Raw genomic sequence first — 21,357 nt, 5'->3', positions numbered from 1 at the left:
TCCAAAAGTCTAAGGACCCTGAAAGGTTCCGTCTGAATGAATGAACGAAGTAGGAGAAGGCCCCGTTGCATAGAAAACCAACAAAGAGCAGCGATGAAAACGAAAGAAAACGATGGACATGCAAGAGAAAAGGGAGATCTGTCGTGGAACGTGGAGCATTCCATCGGCTCGTTAGCACTGCAAAGTGATCTGGACACTATGTCATAGTGGCGTGCATGTGATACAACAATATGGTTTCATAAGGAAATACTTCCCTAAGCTTGTATATATATATATATATATATGATGTGTTCGTATGCATGCCAGCGGGTCTTTATATGAGGCGCCATTAATCGGCGGTGGTCCATTCGCTAACGCGTAAGGAATTGGGCGCGAAGGGGGCATGCGTTAATGCTGTTTGAAACGGCGCAAGCCCTTGGGGGCGCCATGAGGAGGCGCTGCGTCCGTGCGTGTCCCGGTATAATCATATAATCGCCACTCGTTTGCTGATGCAGATGCCACCATCGTCTGCACCTTCAGTTTCGTCGTCGGATGGCGTGCAGCCAAGGTTCTATAACAGCTTATGGTCTGTTGCCGATTCCCCCCGCGTGGCATGGCGTAGTGTACACTTTTGTCGGCATAGCGGACAAACTATGGTCAGGACGAAGCTTCCGGAAAGACTTCCATAAGTTGCAGGCCCTGGCTTTTCTGGCCATCGTTGAGAAAGCAGACGACCAACGACGTACATTACTAGATGCGTTATAATCACTGCCAGGTACTTGGCGGCAGTTGTAGAAGTTAGTGTTCTGCAGGAAGAAAAAGGGCCGGGAAGCCGGGAGCGGTAACAGCCACTAGGGATCGTTGCTTAGCAAATGTAAAGAGGCACCATACGAAGGCAGAGTAAATCTATAAAGCGAAACGGGGTACTGATGTTAGGTCAGACTAACTAACCACTGGTCGGTTGTAGGTCGCAGCGATCGAGAGGAACAAGTGTCTAAGTATTGACAGTGTTCGAGCAACGGGGGATCGATAAAAAAAGCGAACACGGAAGAACAAAACAGGAAAAAGGAAGAATGAACGATAAAAAAAACGAACGAGGACACAGTGAGCGAGTTCAATAACGTGGAAGTGTACACTACCATTTAATCGGAAGGTGAGAATAACTGACGGAGGCCAAATGGCCACTTTGTGTTGCAACGCCTGCCTTTAACAAAAAAAAAAAATAAAAACAGCTGCTCTATGGGTAACGGAACAGGCATGAAAAACTTCCAGCCGTTAATAAAGTCTTCTAGACAAACCACGTACAGTTTCTTCCTAGTTGACTTTTTGTTTCTTCCTTGCTGTAGTCTATATCGCTTATGCGGCACATGACAAATTCTGTCGTGTTTTATGGGAATACGTTGTTGGTTTATTGGTAGACTGCAGAAATCAAGGAAAGGCTACTTCCTGCCGGTGCTTCGACTGGTCAGAAGACAGCTGTAGAGCGCAGAAAATGATCATGAAAGGACAAATCCAACTGATATTAAAGTTAGTTGGATTAGGAGGAAGTGAAAAAAGACAGTCAATTCGAAGTTTTTTTACGTGAGATATACAATTCCTGTATCACTCCGCTATTGAAAACGGCATTTTATAATAGGAGGCGTATGCGACGACGATATGTCAACCGACAAAGATAAAGTTGCTCTTAACGCCCGTTCCGAGAACACTTTACAGCTCTGAGCTTTAGTCGTTGTCGCAGTTTGACCGCGGCCAAATTTTCGCCTTAAAAACATATGACTGTATATAAGAGACGGCATAATCATAGAGCTTATTATTAATAATTACATTATTATTATGAGTCATAATACTAAAACGTGACTCACATCCGTTTTTCCAATTGTACTGGTTAAACGTTTAGAGCCGAAGTTTTTCAATCCTGCTTTTTGTTTTGTTTCAACTAAGTGTCATTGTACGTGTTTATGGCTCGCTTTGTATGGCGCCAGTTCAAAATATGCCCCGCCTTTGCTTAACGCCAGTCAAACATTCGTTAGCCCCTTGCCAACCCCGTACTACCATTTACCCCTCACAGTCAATAGCCAATAGCAATTATGTACTGGCTGACATAAGGTGCTTCGTCTGGCGAAATCAAGCCGACCGCTGCAGCCTAACTAACCACAACCAGCTAGCGGAGGCAATAATAGATGCTGCTTTTCTGCGCTTACTATGAATCTTTGTCGCCCTTTTTTACCCGCACGAAATCTTCTACGATTCTAGCGCTATTGGCCGACCAAATAAATCACTGAATATTACTTAAATCTACAGCTGATTATTCAGCTGCCCGCTGCGGGTCGGTCGTTTCTAGAGCCTCTATTGGAACACGCTATCACAAATATTTTTGAAATATACGTTGCTGCCAGATTCGAGAAATTTCGTCTACATAACTGCGGTCTGCTCTAAGGAAAAAAAAAACAACTTTTGCACACATTCGATAGTGTCCAGACATTTCCCCAGATAAACTTACCCAAGCTCTGAAAAGTTAGAGGCTACAAAACAGCAGACACAGATCAATACAATATGTAAGAAACTTGATTAGGATTCGTCAGGAAATGCAAAAGTATGTATACCACGACCGACTATTGGATTGATGTACAGATCGAATGCGTTCGCGCAAGAAAGCTATTATTACTGCTAGCGAAACCAATCTCGGTAATGGTGACGCCACGTGTATTTAAAGTTTACTTGTCATGAGAGCTTATGCCCGCTTATTTTTGAATCGAAACGTTAATGTTCCTAGCTGTGCATTACATCGATTGAGCATTTTCTTCTTTTTCAACGAAAATAACTAAATATTGTAAAAAAAAAGAATAAAAATATCGTTTTTTTGATTACATAGTGGGCTGCTCAATTTTAGGGTCTCGTGTAAAGTTTATATTCCACCTGGTTACAGGTGGCCTATTTTCGATCCAGAGTAATGCTTAGATTCTAAAGAAAGAGAGGATTTAGGGTTTGGAAGCTGCTTGAAGAGGGAAATCCTTTTGCGCCGAGGATGGTCTAATGTTTGAGCTAAGATATATTTTACCTCTTAGCTAACTTTGTATCCAGTTCCTCATGCGGTAATCAATAATAAGTTTCGCGCTATTAAGCTTTTATGGTTTACTCGATCAAGCTTGGTTAAGGAAAGACAATACAGTGTACTTTCGTGCGCTGATTTTGACATATAGCCCCGTTTCGAATGCCCCGTTTAGTCATGACCATAAGCTATGCAGGCGAACATGCGTGGTTTTTTCTATTGAGATAAAAAAAATTGTGTCAGGAAGTGAGCTGAGTTCTAACCCTCAGCTATAACCGTAACCACAAATATGCTCCATATACTTGCGGTAAAAGAGAAAAACGCATTTCTATACTAGTCAATGTTTTTTGTGTCAGCTATTTCTCTATGGCCGAACAGAACTCTATCTAAGCTTAATCATAACGAATGGCTTTGCTAAAAGTTAAACGGCTTTCTACGCAGCAGATATCCAGTGCGTAGTGATATCGACAATTATGCGTGGCCTAATTCTTCGTCACGTCTTTGTGTGGAAGGCAGGGGGCCTTCACGACCACCCTTATTGTCAGTTGGACATTGTTGTCCTGTTTGCAGTGGCTGGTCATCTGTACTCACTTGCCTACTTGATCGAACTAAAAAGATCGATTCCGTAAGACAAACTTTCTGCCAATGATACCGTAAATACGTGCCGGGCTTTAATTGTACTGTAATACCGTGATGAACTGATTGTGGTAAAATTATTTACAAAGTGTTCTACACTAATGAAATTTAATCTATCTATATATATATATATATATATATATATATATATATATATATACAAATGAACAAATCCGTCAAATAAAAAGAAGTTATTAAAAATCATGAAAATGTACGTCTTAACTAGAGACCATATTACTGGACTGAATTGATTTATTAGAGTGCAATCAATTATTTCGCAGAATATCACTGTAACGTAAAAAAGGAAAAGTGTCCTCAAGATAACCAAAGTAAGTTATCCAACATTGAGTTGTGTGTATCAAGTTAAATTCGATTTACGCTAACTTTGGAGGCGATGTTGCGTCCATAATTGGGACCATTTTTTTTTAATATTACAATGAGTTCGCATTTAATTTTTGCATCTTCGAAATCGACTGTCAAAGGCCAGTATGTTACTAGCACCAAACAAAGGAAACAGAAATGATGATGGTATTGTATCTACCTAAATTTCGTTAGCGGCATCCCCCAGTTCCTTATGGTAGTCGCTTAGTGACTGCATTCTATGCGTTCCAACGGAAGTCGATTTTACGATCGCGTATTGTTTGTCTGCTGCCACTCTACTATTACTACTGTCAACTGTCGTGATTTGGCATCCAACAAATGACTTGCATTCAATCGCTGGGCGGAACCCGAACAAGTCGGCAGCAGCTCGATCGGCCGCAGAAACGGATTTCGGCAATGCGTATCAAACGACCCCACGCCCTCTTTCTTCCCCCTCTAACTCCGCACCTCCTCGTCACTTTTCAATCGCTGCCGTCGCTGTAAATGAACATTCACCTTGTGCACTACACGTTTCACGGGAACGACCGCAGGCGGTGAACGACGACAATGAAACTTATTCGTCGGAAGAGAGAGGGGGGTCACAAACCAGAACTCGCGGTAATCAAATCAAGTCTGTTGTCGTTTCTTTATAAAATGGTCCTCGATGTCCTGTTGCTGTCCCGAATCGCAGCGCTCACAGGCGTCGCTATCGTACTCGTGTTTCCCTGCCACAGCGATTGAGATCTTATACACATACTACTACAGGTACCGCTGGCTATCCAGACATCTGCGCTTTTCCTTTAAGCTACAATCCAGCTGTGACTTGCGTGGTTCTTGTCGCTGGCAAAGAACAATCAAGTGATAACAAAATTAACCCCCGGCAACAGCGACGCAAGATTTTTCCCGCAAAAATTTTCCTACCAAACAGGGTCGGACAGCAGCCCTTTAGTATAAGGATCTAGAGCAGATCTGTAGCTCATCTTGGACACACCAAAGGTTGACAGTGAAACTGGTGGACTGGGCAGTGTCCAGAGCATTACCTTCAATGCGATAAACGATGAGCAAGCAAACTTAAGACAACAGGCTTTGGAATCGTTTAAAGAGTCCAACCTTGCTAAAGAAGGTTGTTTTACGCCGGTGGCAAATGGTAGACATGCCTAGTGAATATTAGGGTGCGGGAATTGTGCGAGAATGAAACAGACAGGGCAGGAACATAAGCATTAGGATTCGAACGGCCAGATCCTTTAGTTAACCGCGTTCCCGAACCCCGGTCCGTTTGCTCAGGCTGCGGACACTGAAAATGGTTGACAACTCCCCTACCGATAACAAGAGCAAGTCAATAACCGCTGGAAAGTTCCTACTAGGCAGAGAACAGTCGCCACAGCAATACGACCACTATCAGTATGGCCACAAGCAACATTGCGACTATCTTTGCACACTGAAAAAGTCCGATATGTTTCTCATTCCAGAGGGCGTGTAAACGAAGGCCCGATAAACAGTAACGTGCAATAGGTCTATCCTTATCAAATTTTTAGGCCTACTCGGTATGCAAGTGCGAACTCAACTTGTTATCAACTTTTCCAAACTTGCTTAATTTGTGTAGTCGTCTGTTATTCATTGCTTAACTCGCTATCTCCCTTTTCCTGTTTCGTGGTTTACCCCTCTGCTACTAGCTTGTGCAACTGTCCCATATCGAGCTTTTACCCCCCCCCCCCCCAGACACACGCTTCGTTCGGTTCACAAGTTTTTGCTACGGATCGGTCCTGCAATGGCCAACCGGGAGGCTAATCACACTTCAGATCATAGTTGGCCCCTATTTTGTAACATATGGTAGATCGCCTGCTATTGGTAGCAGCCAACAAGAGCGGCTACTGGTCTTAACAGAAGTAACCGTCCATGCCGGTTTCAGGGAACATTGTACATTTTCTTGCTCCTTTAAGATTGCTTTCTCCTATTGCCGCCGTTACTGTTTCCATGCGCACTAAATATAGATTAAGAAGCCACGGCTACTCCTATGGGCACACCCAAAAGTAGCGGGTGTCAGCGGTACGCGCGTAGGCCTGCGCGATAGCCAGCAGCAATCTCATGGTCAGACCTGGGTCGGGGGGATGGAGATCGGGTCTAAGGTGTTCTTTGCGGTGGGCCGTGGTGTAACACCCTATCTGCCTTTTTTCACAGGGAGTTCCGTTTTTTTTTTTCTTCTAATGATAATCATGGCTAAGCTTCGTGAAACAATAACTCAACAAAGTCATATGAAATGGTGAGTAACGGTGATAGTGCATTTGTAGTTTCCGGCGCATGCTTATTGCAAAAGGTTGGCCTGCGTCAATATAAACGACAATGTTTATACAACAACAATACCTACTTGCAGGGTAATGTGGCTGGCTAAGCCACACGTGTGGCTTTGCCTCAGTGTGTATCACAATGTTCTGTGTAGGTTTCATCAAACGTGAATATATTCCTCAGATATATGCATAGGGACGTTGGCCTAGAACAACTAGAAACATTAATTGCGGGACCTACCCGCTCCGTCTAGCTGCTTAAATGGCTCAGCCCCTGTTATGCAGACACAGTTTGCTGCTACTTTTCGCTTGTATGCATGAAACTTCAAGGAGTCGGCGTTTCTTTAGACATTTCGGCATCAAATTCATCGACTCGTATGAATCTTTGCGGAGCGATTCGCAATAACGACACTCGTTGTTTGAGCTACGTTTGAAAAACCTCGTTGCACATGTAGATGTCTTTTTTTATTATTACGAAAGTTATGGCTTGTCGTTTCTATTTTAATTGCCATAGAGAAGTATCTTTAGTCGTGGCCGTCTTTTCTCGCATCCCTGTGAAACGTCTCAGGGGTGTCTACGCCGTATTTGCTTCGAATAGCACCCTGTAGCCGATAGCTGACTAGTTATAGTAGAATACTTGTTTCTTTAACTCATCGTACCCAAAAAAAGGCGAGGTCGAAAGGTATGGCAATGAAGCAGCCGGACAGAAGGTTACGCTGAAAAGTAAGCACCGAATCGTTAATGGAGGATAGTTAAAACTCTTCCTTTCACTCAGTGTCCTAGGCTTCGCCTTCGAGTTCATTTGGGCTTCGAAGCGCTCTTTCGTCTTCACCTATACGATACGCCTGATATGATCTTTTTCCCACTCTGCAACGAGTTTTTTTTACCTTAACTGGCGCAGGCAGTTTCGCTGGGTGGAGGAATCTATGCCTAGGTTTCCTTCTCGATCGTCTTATCCCCCACCCCCCTACCCTTCATATGCCATTTGAGGGGTGAAGATATAATCTGAGTTAGCTGCCACAGCTTGAAGAGAACGTCGATGAACATTCTTATGCCTTATGCGTGTGGCCACTGCACACTTGAGACTTTAAAGGTTATGTGAACTTTTTTAATTCAATAGGACGCGGGTTGCAATGAACCATGCCTTTTGTGCTGAAACTATTTCAGTCGCGAACAATGTTCACCGCCCACACGGCGCATCATCATACGGTCGCCAAGGCAAACCGTTTTACCTAATATTTTCATCGACTCACATATTGTGTCACCCAAGTAGTCCACGGCGTTCGTCTGCGTCTTGACAAAATTACCCACGCTGTGCTCAGTAGTGCCCCGTAAGGACGCAGTACGTCGATGTCGTAACAGAAAGTAAAGGATGTTCCATGTAGTATTACGCTTTGGAATCTCGCATGTCAGTCAATTCTGCAGAAAAATGCAGACCCAAAGAGTCCTTAAAATTAGCTTACGAACTAAGAAACCAATATGACAGTATATTCTTTCGTCGGTCTTCAAGGTACATACATAAGCGATTAGTGAAAGCTTATTGTACCGTATATAAACCGCAGATACTACTATTATTTAGCGTGAGTCGAGGCTGCGTCGCGTGCCGCTGATAGTTGTAATACTGAAGCTGCATCGGTAGGCAATCTGTCCAAATGGCCAACTGCACCTCATATATATAGGCGGTCGCCACTGGAGAAGAGTACCTCACTAATAAATCGCTCGGGTACTGAACTAGCAACCGCTGAAATTTTATTTTCATACCGCCAAAATCATCGCAGCTTCCAGCCATAAAACGCTTTCAAAAAGCCGCAACCTCGTTCTCTCTTGACAGATAAGTGCAGATACTCACAAATACAAACTTTTTTTTTTTTATAAGAAGTTAAAGCTGAATAGATTAAATCTCTGTAGTCTCGATTCTGCGCAGTATAGTCAGACTTGCAAATCTATAAGCTTAAACCCGCAATCCTATGTGGTTACAAATAGATATAGCGTGAGAAGAGGCTGCCACAACCAGGGCGAGGCCAAAGGGGTCTAAGTTTTAAGCAGCATTGTTGAACTTGCTTCATCGTGCTACTTATTATTTGACAATAATTATTATTATTGACAAATCTTTATTTCTTAATTGTCCTAATTTGTAGCCAACGACGTAGCACTCAGGAAAGCCTATAAGGGTGGTTCAAGGAATTCGTTTGACCAGCTTCGTATGTCCACTGCATGGAAACAGCAGAAGACAAAGGATGCCATTTGCAGCTGTCCTCATATGCTAGTAAATCACTTCGGCGGGGAAATGTTGGTCTGATGTTCAAATCAGAACATGTCTCATATTGTACACGATCACATACACGCATAGCCTTAGGATTTCAACCACAACGCTGACGGAGGTATAAACTGATGGTTATATGCACAATATTTAATGAAGGAGGTAACATGTCATTCGCATACTCGCGCACCGCTATTGCCTCTTCGCATTTGACCGTTACACTAGCGAAGGAAAAGGGCCTAGACAAAAAAAAATGCATTGAATCCAAGCACTCGCTGGGAAAAGATAAAGTGGAACGGGAAGAAGGAACAGGTCAATGGTTGTCGTTGATCTTCTGCTTGGGCGATACGCATAGGCCGACATAGGGCTTTTGACGACCACGGTAGGAAGAAAAAACTAAATAGAACTTTTCGCCGAGGTTCGTTGCTGTACCCGATATCGATGGTAGAATCAGTGACTCCCGGCGACAACCATCCTCAATCACAGAGCTGTTCTCCCAACGGCGATGCTAAACTGAAGGTGCACTTTCTTAGCAAAAGAATGACAGGCAAAAGCCATTCGGCCCTACGCCGTATTAAAGATACCAGATAGACAAATCGTCCGAAGAGTGTAACACATGCACGCTGTAGCACAATAAGTTCCTTTATTCTAGTAGATTTGGACTACCATTATCGGACCTACCGGTCCTTCTCGCTTGTAGGGGGAATTTGTATCAAAAGCCACAACAGAAACAACTTGCCATTCTGCTGTCCTATATTGTCCTGACAGCCTTTGCTGTTACGATAGCTATTACAATAAGCTTAGCAAAAGAGACACCAAAATAAATAGAAGGAAAGTCTCGGTTGGGTTTTTCCAGTTCTCGAAACAGGCAAATGCGGCAGCGGCAGTAACAGATGGAACGCACGGTAAAAGCCTGAGCTTGTAGTCCGCAAAAACAAAGCAATACTTTATCCTATTCTAAGTTAATTTCTTTCTCTCTCCCTCCCTATATATTTTTGTCCTTTTCGTTCAATAGTTGTGAATGACGACAATGTTAGCCGAGTCTTACCTTGCCACTGGCTGAAGAATAAGCCGGTCTTGTCCTATCGCACATAACACTAGAGGGATCCCATATCGTACACTACCCCTGAAAAACCTTCACATGGACAGTCGACGTCAGCAGATAGGGGCGAGCAATGAAGAAGTACGGTTGGCCTACATCCGTGCCCTGAGGTGGCAACGTCTTTTAAACTCCAATCCACCACACCGTTGCCACTGCAAGCGCTTGCTCATGATCGCAGGCTCGCAGGATCGCGGGATCGAAGCAACGGAAGGAAATCTGAATTGTGCACGTAATGAAGCTAGTAATATCAGCTTCACATTTTTCGCGTAATGGCTTCGATGAACGTAACTTCGAGGCGTGGTTGGTTATTTTGATAGAAATAAGAAAACTGAAGTCTAAACTAATTTGATCTATATAATATATATACTTAGTACGGATAAGATATAGAGCCCAAATATTATCTATATAATTATTGTTATTATGAATTTTTTTATTTGGCATTACTCTGATGTTTTATGCTTGGACAACTCGTTATAGATCACCAATTACACGGTCCCATAAAATATGCAAACGTATATATCGATATAGAAATACGCATCTATAAAGCGTTCGTTGTCGTTCAACAAAATAATATATAGGCATATTTTCACCTACATATGCTTGCGTATGTTTTGAACTATTTCTACTCTACGTAATGTAAGAAATACACTAACGTGTCGAAACTATTCGCTCGTACATAAAGACCAACAAGCAAAACATATTATGTAGAGGTATATCCTCCTTATATCAAAATTGTAGGAATCAAGGTGCAGCTACACCGATCTTTGATAACGTCTGAAAAAATACATCTAGAAACTTAGTAATTTTATTACGAAACTGGCCATTCAAAGATTGTCCTTTTTTAGAGTTGACACAACCTAACAATGTAAATTTAACTTTTCGATTCCAGTATTAGGGTCCTTTTAGTGAGCCTTCCGCTTCTACGTGGCGTAGAGTCTAATCCAATGTCCCGCTCGGTAATTTCTGACCTTCACGCGATTACACGCCCTGCAACGTTAAACTGGTTCTAATGCCTTGCTAGGAAGCTTCTAATCACGGATTTCAAATTTAAAGTGCAGCTAGCTAATACTTTGAGAGTCCTCCTGTGCCCCTGCACACCTCCTATTATCCAAGCGACTTCTGTATGCCGAACTCGGAACCCTGCTTAGTATTGTTTGCTGTATGTACGGTGACGACTTTGATATGTAAGTTAAGTGGTCGAGATCTTGGAAGCATTTGGTCAATATTTAAATACGCCCGTCACTCCTCGGACGATGGTCCTCTTTCTCCCACACCTTCTATTCTTTTTTTAGAAGCGGGTCTCATCCTGGCTTCTATTCTCTGATTCCTTGAGAGAAGTACGAGTAGTTGTAGCAGCGGTAGCAGTATGAGAAAAAAATTGACAGAGTTGTCAAGCGTTTTCTTGCCCTCTCACTAGAAAACAGGCCTAGGCGCTTACTTGGTTTTAAGACAGCAAAAGAACAAGAAGAATTATCGGTTACAGCCCACTGAGTAGCTTGACCGGCTAAGATGGCCCAGGCCTGATTCTTTTGTACTCATCTCTTTTTCCGTTACCGTCTCAGAAATCAGCCCCGACCAAAGCTGTTCAACTCTACCATCCCGAAGCGCGTTTGCTTAAAAAGAAAAAGTCGATTCAACCAACCGTCCTTCCAAGCAGTCAAGTTAAGGGTTAAGGTTGTGTCCGATATGCTACGAGGGGCAGGGGTTTCCAGGAGATTACCTCGAAACCCATTTTAAGTTAGAGAATGGACACGCCTCAGCCGATGAGGTCGACATATCACTTGTGTGCCCGGTAGATCCTATGCCTGATTTCCTATATTAGCCAATCCGCAGCACACGCGTCCGTCCCAATCATCCTTTACCATCTTTTTACTTTTCTGGCCAAGGATCTGGTTTTTCCTCAGTGAATGACTTACATGCTCCGTTGTGCTCTGTCATTTACCTTTCTGCTAGAAAGGAAATGATGCAGCCCGCTAACAACAGTTTTCCTCCTCAATTGCCAACGATATTTTTCCGCAGTTGACGCTGCGAAGTCCCCTACAACCGCACGGCCTCCAAAAAAACTTCTTAAATACGACGGTCTTGACGTATTTCAAGGCGATCCCAAAGCTTCGAAAGCAGTGAATAGCTAAACCCCACAATCATTTCCTTGCACGCTTGCGAACCGGACGTTTGTGTATCATATGTACAATGTAAAAGACTAACTTAGATGATTAAAAGTAGTTCACGATATACTAACAGAAGGTAGACCCCAATGCGTTGAGATGTCGAAATGAGGGAGAAATTGCCGCCCTTTGACTGTGCAAACTGAAATACGCAAAGCATGAGTGAATATACTTAGAATATCTGGATCTCTGCTTTATATGCGTTTCCCGCTATTAACGCTAACAGCGTTTGCCCAGAGAGCTTGACGCAGCTCTACAGAGGAGCGATCGCAGAGTGCAATCCCCAAAGCCTTATAGTGGAATGAAACATCTTATGCACGTGTGAAGCGTTAGGACCATATAAAACCAAACTTCTTACCCGGGTCGTTTTCATATAGTTATCTCGGCTAGGCTTGGCGAGCCGAACCGTTTAATATAATTAAGGCTACTACTTTCATACTAACATGGCCTTGGTACTTCTACTACCTCAACAATCAGCCTTGCAACCATTGCTCCTTAAGCTCCTGTGGTCGACATTGAAACGAATGTCAAGTCACTGGCAAAGATTCGCAGCGAAATAAAGAATGGTTGCAACGCATGCGTCAATAGCATACCCATACAAATAAACAGTACGAAAAATGGAGAGACAAGTAGGGACTGGAAAGAAGGGGCAGGAAGAAGATAAAAATGTGGCTAAAAATTTTTCGTCGGGATCGTCGGCGCACTGCCCTGCCTTACGCTCTGTCGCCAGGCTTCCAAAGCCTTCTTCACATACGTCAGATCAGTAAGCCCCACTACTCGTCCTCTCGTCCGAGTGCCACGCGTGTTCAATGATTGCGACGTTCATTCGGCTTGCCCTACCCTAGTGTCCTTCGTGGCCCGCACGCCGTTGACACAGAGTAAATATTAATTTTTTTTAGACTTGGGTGCTAGCTGCCGTTGCTATTGCCAGTAGCAAAAACACGTACAAAGGACCTATCAGGTCCGCAGACTCCGTTATAGCCATAGCCGGGTTCACTGGCTTGCTCGAAGGACGTGATGTAGAACACGCTCAGCGAAATGAACAACGAAATGTCAAGAACTGCTCCAGCGCGCGTAGACTTTGACAGTCCCCCGTCGAAACTGCGAGTTCCGAAGCCTAAGTAAATAATCTATTTTGCGATACTCCACCCAGGCAAGTCGCTATCGCTCCGCATTGCCTAAGTATTAGCAGACATGATCCCGAAGGCGAGTAAAGTAGGCCTAGGATTCGTAACCTGAAAATGGGCGATGGGCGCGTTTCTCGAGCTCGTTCGTGTTTTTTGCTCGTCCACATGAGGGACTTATGCGCACGGAGAGCGCTGAAAGACAGCCAAGGTGCTTAGGAAGTAGGAGGGGTTTGGGAAGTTGGTTTAAGGAATGGATGGAACAGAGATCAAAAAGGTCAAAACCCTGCAGCGGTCGGCTTCGACTTGTCTTTATTGCATACAGTATCACATTGATCTAGGTAAACCGTTACGGTAGATATTATGCTACTAAGGTAATCTCTGATGTCTTTGTTGGATTCGCCAATCAGGCGTAGGTTGTCAGTTCTGAAGGACTGTCCATAGGGGCACGAAGAGAGGACTGGGGACGGTAGCAATTCAACTTAGACTCTTACTATTGCAGCTCTGGTGCAGCGGGTTAACAGAAGGGAGTCAAGTCCAACTTCCTTTGACTTGTATGTCGAGAAATGGAGTGATTGAAAGAGTGGGCGGCAGATCAGAAGTAGACAAATCGACTCGTAGAGGAGCAATGGTGGCAGGCGTTAAGCTGGAAATCAGCGCTGCGGTAACCGTACAAAGGGTGAATCAACATAAAAGGAAAAAGAATCAGGACAGGAACTAAGAAACTAGCTGGCTGATTGTAGACAATAGGAACGTGTTAACTTGTGGCCTAAAGCTAGCTTGAATCGCTAAAGACAAAGTTTTGGGGGCGAAATTATGAAAGGCGAGATAAGAAAAAAATAGAGTCGTATATTAAGAGAGTATGTCTTAATGAAGAAAGCAGCTTGCATTTTGGCTTCACTATTCGGCTGCTGTGGCCTTGATATAAGGCTGAATCTTCATAAGGCAATAATAGGACACGCGTGCCCGGGAAGGCCAGATGCTTTGACACGTTAGTGTTATAGTCGGTGTTACAATGTTGTTTCTTTAAATGCAAGTTGCTACTAATGATAAGCCCACTTGGCTAGCAAACGTATGTTAGCATTGGACGCTGGATTTCGAGTAAACGAAGAATTCGGAATTGACGGTTGAATCAGGTCTCTCCTGTTATAAATATGATCACACCGGCTGCACACCTTTACTTGTCGTCATCGTTAGGATTGCTGGTCGCTTACCTCTGACGTATTTACTGAAAACGTGAATTTTACGACGCCGAAAACGAACGATGAAGCTGCAGCCTATCGAATTAACGCGGCAGCCATTACTGCCAGCAACTGCATTAGTCTACGCAATCTCTAGAATAACTATCGCTTAGAGATTATCTTTCCAGTGTTGCTTGTTTCTCGGTTACTGAATTTCGATTGGTTTTTTACGTTGCAGGCGCTGTGGGGCAACTAATTGACTGTACAGTATTAGTGGTAGTAAACGTTTTGCACAACTCATCCCTTTACAAGCGATTAGACCCTATATAGTTTCCCGAAGCTAAAAATCAGGATGGACTTGACTTCCAGCTACCAGGAACATATCTATAGGAATAAATGCATGTCCTTTAGCCGCAAACCTGTCGTCATAAGAATAGGTATTAACTCATATTTAGAGCTTCATTTAAGGGTTAATTTTCAATGCTACCGTCACCATTCATCAGTAATCATTTACGGAAAGCTGTTAATGTTAAAGAAAAAAATATTAAAAGTTGTATCTACATTATGCGAAGATACACGTGAGTTGCCGTGTTATTATTTGGTTTTACGCTGTTTTTATAGCTCATGTGTGTGTAGCTAACTGGCGACGGCCATGCGTATTCGTTACAGGATTTCGGTGTTATAAACAAAATAAGCCTTAAGCAGTGCTCAATGTTGGTGTTTGAAACGCCGTACCCTTCGCGTACTACCATGTCCTTAACTCAAGCTTAAAGCAAGATAACTTAAGCTTAAAATTCTCTATACGAAAGTAGGAGAAAGTGTACGATGCCGTGATATACAGCTAATAGTCCCAGCCAGTGTCGATGCTAATAAGGTACATATATTATTCCAGAGATAATGCTACCTATAAATGAGTCATAAGCTCGCGATTGAGTGAATTCATGAAAACATATGGCTATGAAATGATTCAAGCATCGTTTTTTACCGCTGACGTCGCTAACATCGACTGCCATTGGTTCCACGGCTTACGACAGACTCACCTACAAGGCGATTTTGCAAAGCATTTAGCTATTGACCTCCGTGAAGTGCTTCTCTGGCCACTGTAACAATTTTCGTCTCTGCCACGGCCAGTGTCGTCTCTGTAATGCCAGTGAATCTAGCAAAGGCGTCTCGGGGCTCAAAAGAACACGGACTTTTAATAGGAATAGGATGGGATGAAATAGCCCAGTTGGGTTCGGCTGGATCGCGAATTGAGGTTGGAACTACGGTAAGTACCAACTTAAGTTGGATGCCTGTCTAAGCGTTATTTTTATCGGTCTACTATTGCTGTTGGTCCGGAGAATATCGATCAGGGGATGATGTTCGTTTGACGGCTTACGTCTACGGCTCAAAGCCTGCATCGGGCTGGGTCAGGGTAACCGCCATCGACGAGTTTGAGCCGGACCCGGACAGCGGCAGAACAAGCGGTAGGCCACTCAGCTGTTTCGTCTGGGTAGCGGCAATGGTGAGGATAAGCGCGATGGCGGCAGGCGGTACCTAACATGACAAAGCAATGCAAGGAAATAAAAGAGCAAGTGGATCGAGATAGCGAAAGAGTTCAAAGAAAAAGACAACGAAAATATAGGTCTACAGTTAGAGAGCAGATAAGTGAAAAAGGTGTTGGCTTTCCAAAAACGAATACGACCTTTCGATCATCCTATACACCGAATGCATTATAAATAGTTTAAAGCACATCAGCATATCTCAAATGTTGGTGCACGCGAGTCTGTCAAATGTTAGTTTTAAGGCACAAAATTAAGCTTCCGACGCTTAAAGTTGCTTCGCCTGCAATGGCTATCAAATATATTGCAAATGTCCGTATACGTTCCATGATTTTGTCTGATGTGTCAAAATAAAAGTCTGAGAATCAACGCCAAGCCCAACATCACAAGAAACTGTGTACCCCGTCACTGCCTTCCTTTTTTGTGCCGTTTACTGTAAACGCCGGCACGTTAATGACAGCAGCAACATATCGGCGTCAGTGTTTCCTTCCGCGACATTAAACAAGGGAAAAACGATAGAATAGTAGAAAAGAAACACAGTACCGTATAGCGGATAGAATAATGTAGGAATCGGTGATCGCGAGGACAAAAAGACCTAAGATTTCTGATAGTAGCCTCGAACAGCTTGCGCGGTCTGCGCGTGAGAGCGTGACCTTCACGTCCGCCCTCACCCGCTGGTTACTTATAAAAGAGTTCTTTGTCGACATTGTGGGATATGCATATATATTTAGTAGTCAGTCGTCGTGAGCACGGGTAGTTCTTTCCGGCATGCTTCCTAGAAACTTTGGATCTGTCTGGGACTTGTCTTTCTCCGTAGGGCCACGCCCCGGGTTCGCTGACTCGCGCAGTGCCAGCCATCTTTCGTGTTTGCCACGGCACCGTAATGAGAAGAATGTGCCCAGGCTTGTGATGCGTACCCTTGCCTGCGTGTGGACTACCATCCGCAAGAGCAGCAGCGACACTGCCATCGCGATCCCGGATGCGAGTGGAATCTTTGGTGAGTCAACGTTAGTGGAGCTTGCAGCAGTCGAAGCAGACAGCCCTTCAAACCTTACTCGTTCCGCGCTACACAGAAGCAACAGAAGTGGCACAAACGCACGAAGGAATAAAAGAAACGATCCAGTCAGATGAGGGTTGTGAGGCAGCATTACTCCATCCAAATCCACTTTTCTTGGTAAGACGAGGGCAATTCTGACGCTGGAAGAACCCCAGCCGATAGTGGGAAGCAATGGCCCAAAGGGAGGTAGCAGCTTCCCAAGGGGCAAACAACGCCAGTCCAACTGGAGCATTTGAGTCGAAGAGCCAAGGGAGTGAAGCAATGAAAAATTAGTTTGGATTTAATGACATCACAAAGCCTAACTGGCCGAAAACATACGCTAAGTGTGGCGTTGCTGTGTTGTGGGTCATGCTACTGCTATTACTGTTGACGCAGTGATAAAACAAACGGTGAAGTAATGGGTAGACTTCTCGGTGTTCATCGTTCAATTAGAAGGCAAAACTTTACTCGCAAATTTGCTGCTGACTGATCGGAACTCGTTTGGAAATTTTTCTCTCACTACAGACCGTAGAAAATGGCGACTTAAGAGAGGGGATACTATAAAGTGTTATGCTTGACAGCGACCTGCTTAATTTCATTGCGCATCTTAGTTGTAGAATTGCGGCATCGTATGACCGTAGAACATAAACAATGCTTCCAAGCGTTGCTTAAAAACAACGAAAAAAACATCAATGGAACTGTTCAACGACTTCATGAAGAAAGTATGCTCATGGTGTACTGATGTTTGGAACAAGATTAAACGCGTCGTATGTAGTAAACTGGCGTTTGCTTTATTACTTCTGATTTAGGTAACTAGCCAAGCTTCGATTTGTTGATAACTCTTCGCGAAGATCGCTCCTAGACTACTTGTACATCAGTAGATGACCATACATGTTTGCAGCCTATGTGGGCGCAATTATAGTCATCGCAGACCTTCACTATGTAGCTAACGTAGTTGCTTGCTAATCTTAGGAACACGTTATGGTCTGGGTTCGAACCCGGACATAAACAGGCAAACAATTCGTTTCGTGCTCAAAGCCAGCCAGCCGTTATGTTTCTGTCTAATCGAACGGTTAACAGTGATACCGGACGTAAAACTCGAATATAGAGGTCTTCACTATGTATAACATAAAAAGAAATATCTGTTACCTCGCGGAAAAAAGCATCTTGGTAGTAGGTACAAGTTTAAGCTAATCCTTTTATGCTCTTTTGCCGAAAACAATGAATTCGAAGAATCAAGCTTTGATAGAGAACTACAGGATAAATAGGAGGCCTAAGAAATACTAAGAGACCAGTGCCATAAAACTTTTCCTAGATCCCATTGTACCTCTATGGGAGGAGGTTCGCTCTTTCTAAACGACCATTACATTGTTGTTCTCTTTTCGTTGTATCTCGAATAGCCTCATGACTCGGTATTAGGCCACGCCTTCAACGATTAGACAAATAAAGACGAGGCATTACAACACAGAAAGGAAAAGCAGTATGGCCGCCGACGGATGTCCTCGTCGTAATTGCAAAAAAGCGCCGTGCAGAAGGGCATTTGCCCGTTGCCTTTTGCATCCTCCTTCTGTGGAAATTTCGTCCTTCAGAAATGGGTAGCTGAGATAGCGAAATAGAGCTATACGGGAAAAGGGTCTACTACGAAACATTTTGCCACAGTCCATGCTATTACTACGTAGCCTTTCATGATCGTGCGACAACTTACCTGCCACAGCGAGCGTTGTCGCACTTGAAAATCCGCCCAGAATTAGGAGACACTGCATAGCATCGCATAAGGTTCACTCGAGTATAGGGCACCGGTAGTGTAGTTGACATGAGCCGGACTTTCCTCTAGCCCAGCGTTGTACAAATATAGAAGGGACTCTAAAAACCATTACCGGATAAGACTTAGGAGAGGAGGGAGCATGAGTGCAAAACTCGACGGGGCAAAACGGGAATGACTCTGCGGGGATAAAATTGAGAGGCGCGCCGGTACAATATGAGGCTTTCATAAGAGCCTACATCAGTCTAGCTACACAGAATAAGCTGCCATATCGAGTTCTTACCGTTCCGACGAGGTCGGGGCCGTTCCTTTACTGAAAATTTAGAGCTTGGTCGCCGACAAACATACTGGCGTCTGCGTGTGTAGCCAGAACACGACCATCAGTCTGATCTGTCTGAGAAGCCTGAGACTCTGACGATCCGCCACTATGTAGTTCATACATACATACATGCATGCATAGTGCCCGCATTCAATCATCGGGCATGGGGGGTAAGTGCAGTGAAGTGTCGTGTCGGAGTTCAGGCAGGGCGCTTGCGCCATCGTACGGAGAGAAGCCATGAAATATCGAAAGTCAATCGAGTTTTCTGGACGCCCACGTTGCTTTCGCGTCCCTTACTTCAATAGGCAAAAACGATGTCGGAAGCGATAAACACATCGAAGGCTAATTTTGCACCAAGGGTTGGTCTCCGGCCTCGTGGATAACGCATAAATAAAAGATACCGAATAGGAGCAAGGTGCCAAATCTAAGGGTAACAGAAGAAAAATTAAATAATTTTTAACAGGGAAAGGGTGTTATACTCGTGAAACACCGTAAAATAGCTGGCGTACCGTACAGCCGTACGGTAAACCATGTACGGTTTCACCGTACGTAAAAATTATAGTTTTTGGTTTGTATATATGATATTCTCAATTACTACAGGCAGAGGTGGATATTTGATTGTAAACTAGTTGCCAAAATGATTCTTGTCAATTCGCTCGATAGTTGAGTTTGTAGTTATGCGAGCGGTGATTATCGAAGTGGATAAATAGATAACCATTTCAGACGTCAAAAACAGCCGTCAAACACAGCTTAAGTCGCAATTACAACCCAGTAAATTCATCCATTACGAGACAAAGTCCGTCAATTATTGCCCCCCTTACTATATGTTTCCATATTTGGTATGGAAATAAATACGTTACTACTCCACCACCACAGATATGAGAAACCATTTGGGAGTAGTGGGAGTAATCGGAGAATTACTTATTGCCATGTGATGTAAAAGCTGAATCTGAAGAAATATGGTTTTAAGGAGCAATGCGTCAATGTCAATTGATCTACTACTCCCAAAGGTGGTCGACCCTATGCTAGGGGCTAATTGTCCTGTGGGCAACTACAGCGTTGCTGTGAAACTCTTATAATTTAGATTGACCAACTCAATATTAAATCAATTCAGTGTTAAAAGCCACTGTGTAGCTTAATGTATAAAAGCAGGATTCGTTTGTAGCGGTGACACGTCCATGAGCTGCTTCACTGTGGCGCCAGACTGGATGTCCTGCCCCTGGTGGAGCTACTCGAATTGCGTGGCTTAGTTAGATGAACCATTAATTTTCATTATCCACAAATGGGCTAACCCGTATGTTATTCATCGTGTCTGTGTCTGTGTGTGTGTGTGCGCATATGTAACTTACAGGGAATGGCGAGGAATTGCCGCAAAAGTCAGCGACGCAAGGGGACAATGTTATTTTAGACTGCCCTTTCGAGTATCCAGACGGTACACCAGTGCCGTACCTCGTCCAGTGGCATAAGAAGGACCACAAAATACCCATCTATATTTGGTAAGTCATCGAAGGAAAGAATCCAATCACCTTTATAGTTTCGATCGTATTTTGTTGCCCGAGCCCCCGCATCTTTCTGCTACTTTCCATTAACTAATAGCTTTTAGTGGAAAGAAGTGAATTATCCTTTTCGAACATATTGGATTATCAGTGCTTGTTTCCGGCATATCTACATACACTCGGAAGTATCTATGTTGACAAAAAGCGAGACACACCTAGACAGTTCCTTCGCTCTATAGCAACCGACAGTGATATAAGGGACTGCTCGTATTTTTAATTGCTTGTGCCAGAAAAGTATAACATGCGTTGTCTCTAACTAAATAGGTGCAGTTGGAAAAGACTGCGAAATACGCACCATATTCGTTTTTGCGGAAAACTGTTTTTTTTCTATGGTAAAGCAAACTTGATAGACATCCACTAAAAAAGCTGGATCGGGAATCTCTTTTCTACGAGTAGCGTCTTCATCTTTCTACTTCGCTTAGTTCTTTTTTTAAGTGGGCGAAGTCTACTCCCAAACAGCTCGAGCATCTCAGTTCCGTCTGCACTTTCTACTAAGAGCACTAATTTAGAAATAGTCACTTCACACAGCTAAATCTATCCAGTTTGGCTTAATTTGCTTTTACTTGGAGCTGGATTCAGCCTCGATCGCGTGCAGTTCAATCAGCCAATACTTTCCACCCGCTGACGAAATGTCCTGTTGGGATCCGTTACCGCCAATGGGATCGCGTAAAGGAGACGGTCGAAAGACGGTGTCTGACACCGACGCAAACGTTACGAACCACAACTTAGAATCAGCGCTTTCCCTCTGCTTTTTTTTGTCCTTACTTACACGTCCCGGCCACTTCTAGCGGGACGAATACACGCGTATACAGACAGAAGCGCTCAACAGCACCCAACTCTGCGAGTTTGTTCGTTTGGCCAGCCCACTTCTATTGGCCCTTTCGTCGACGCCTTCCGAGCTAGATATACGTAAACCAACGTGATGCTCCCGACTTCAGAGTTTCTACTCCGGACAGAAGGCAGGAAAGGCGAAGAGCAGTTTGGACCCCGTTTGGATCCAACCGC

General features: G+C 43.9%; 1 protein-coding gene across 3 annotated transcripts in view; it reads left to right on the top strand.

Moving 5' to 3' along the window:
* LOC111249226 (protein turtle-like) overlaps positions 1-21,357 on the top strand; it is a 107,733-nt gene that overhangs the window by 34,421 nt on the left and 51,955 nt on the right. For all 3 annotated transcript variants that reach the window (XM_022802799.2, XM_022802801.2, XM_022802800.2), the window contains one exon: positions 20,148-20,292. In XM_022802799.2, coding sequence (XP_022658534.1) covers positions 20,148-20,292 — 145 coding nt within the window. The remainder of the gene's footprint in view (positions 1-20,147; positions 20,293-21,357) is intronic.

The sequence above is a fragment of the Varroa destructor genome, unplaced genomic scaffold (genome assembly GCF_002443255.2).
Source record: "Varroa destructor unplaced genomic scaffold, Vdes_3.0 BEIS01000004.1, whole genome shotgun sequence".
In the NCBI taxonomy this organism is placed as follows: Eukaryota; Metazoa; Arthropoda; class Arachnida; order Mesostigmata; family Varroidae; genus Varroa; species Varroa destructor.
Note: the sequence above shows the minus strand (reverse complement) of the source record. Positions and strands in the feature narration are given on the sequence as shown.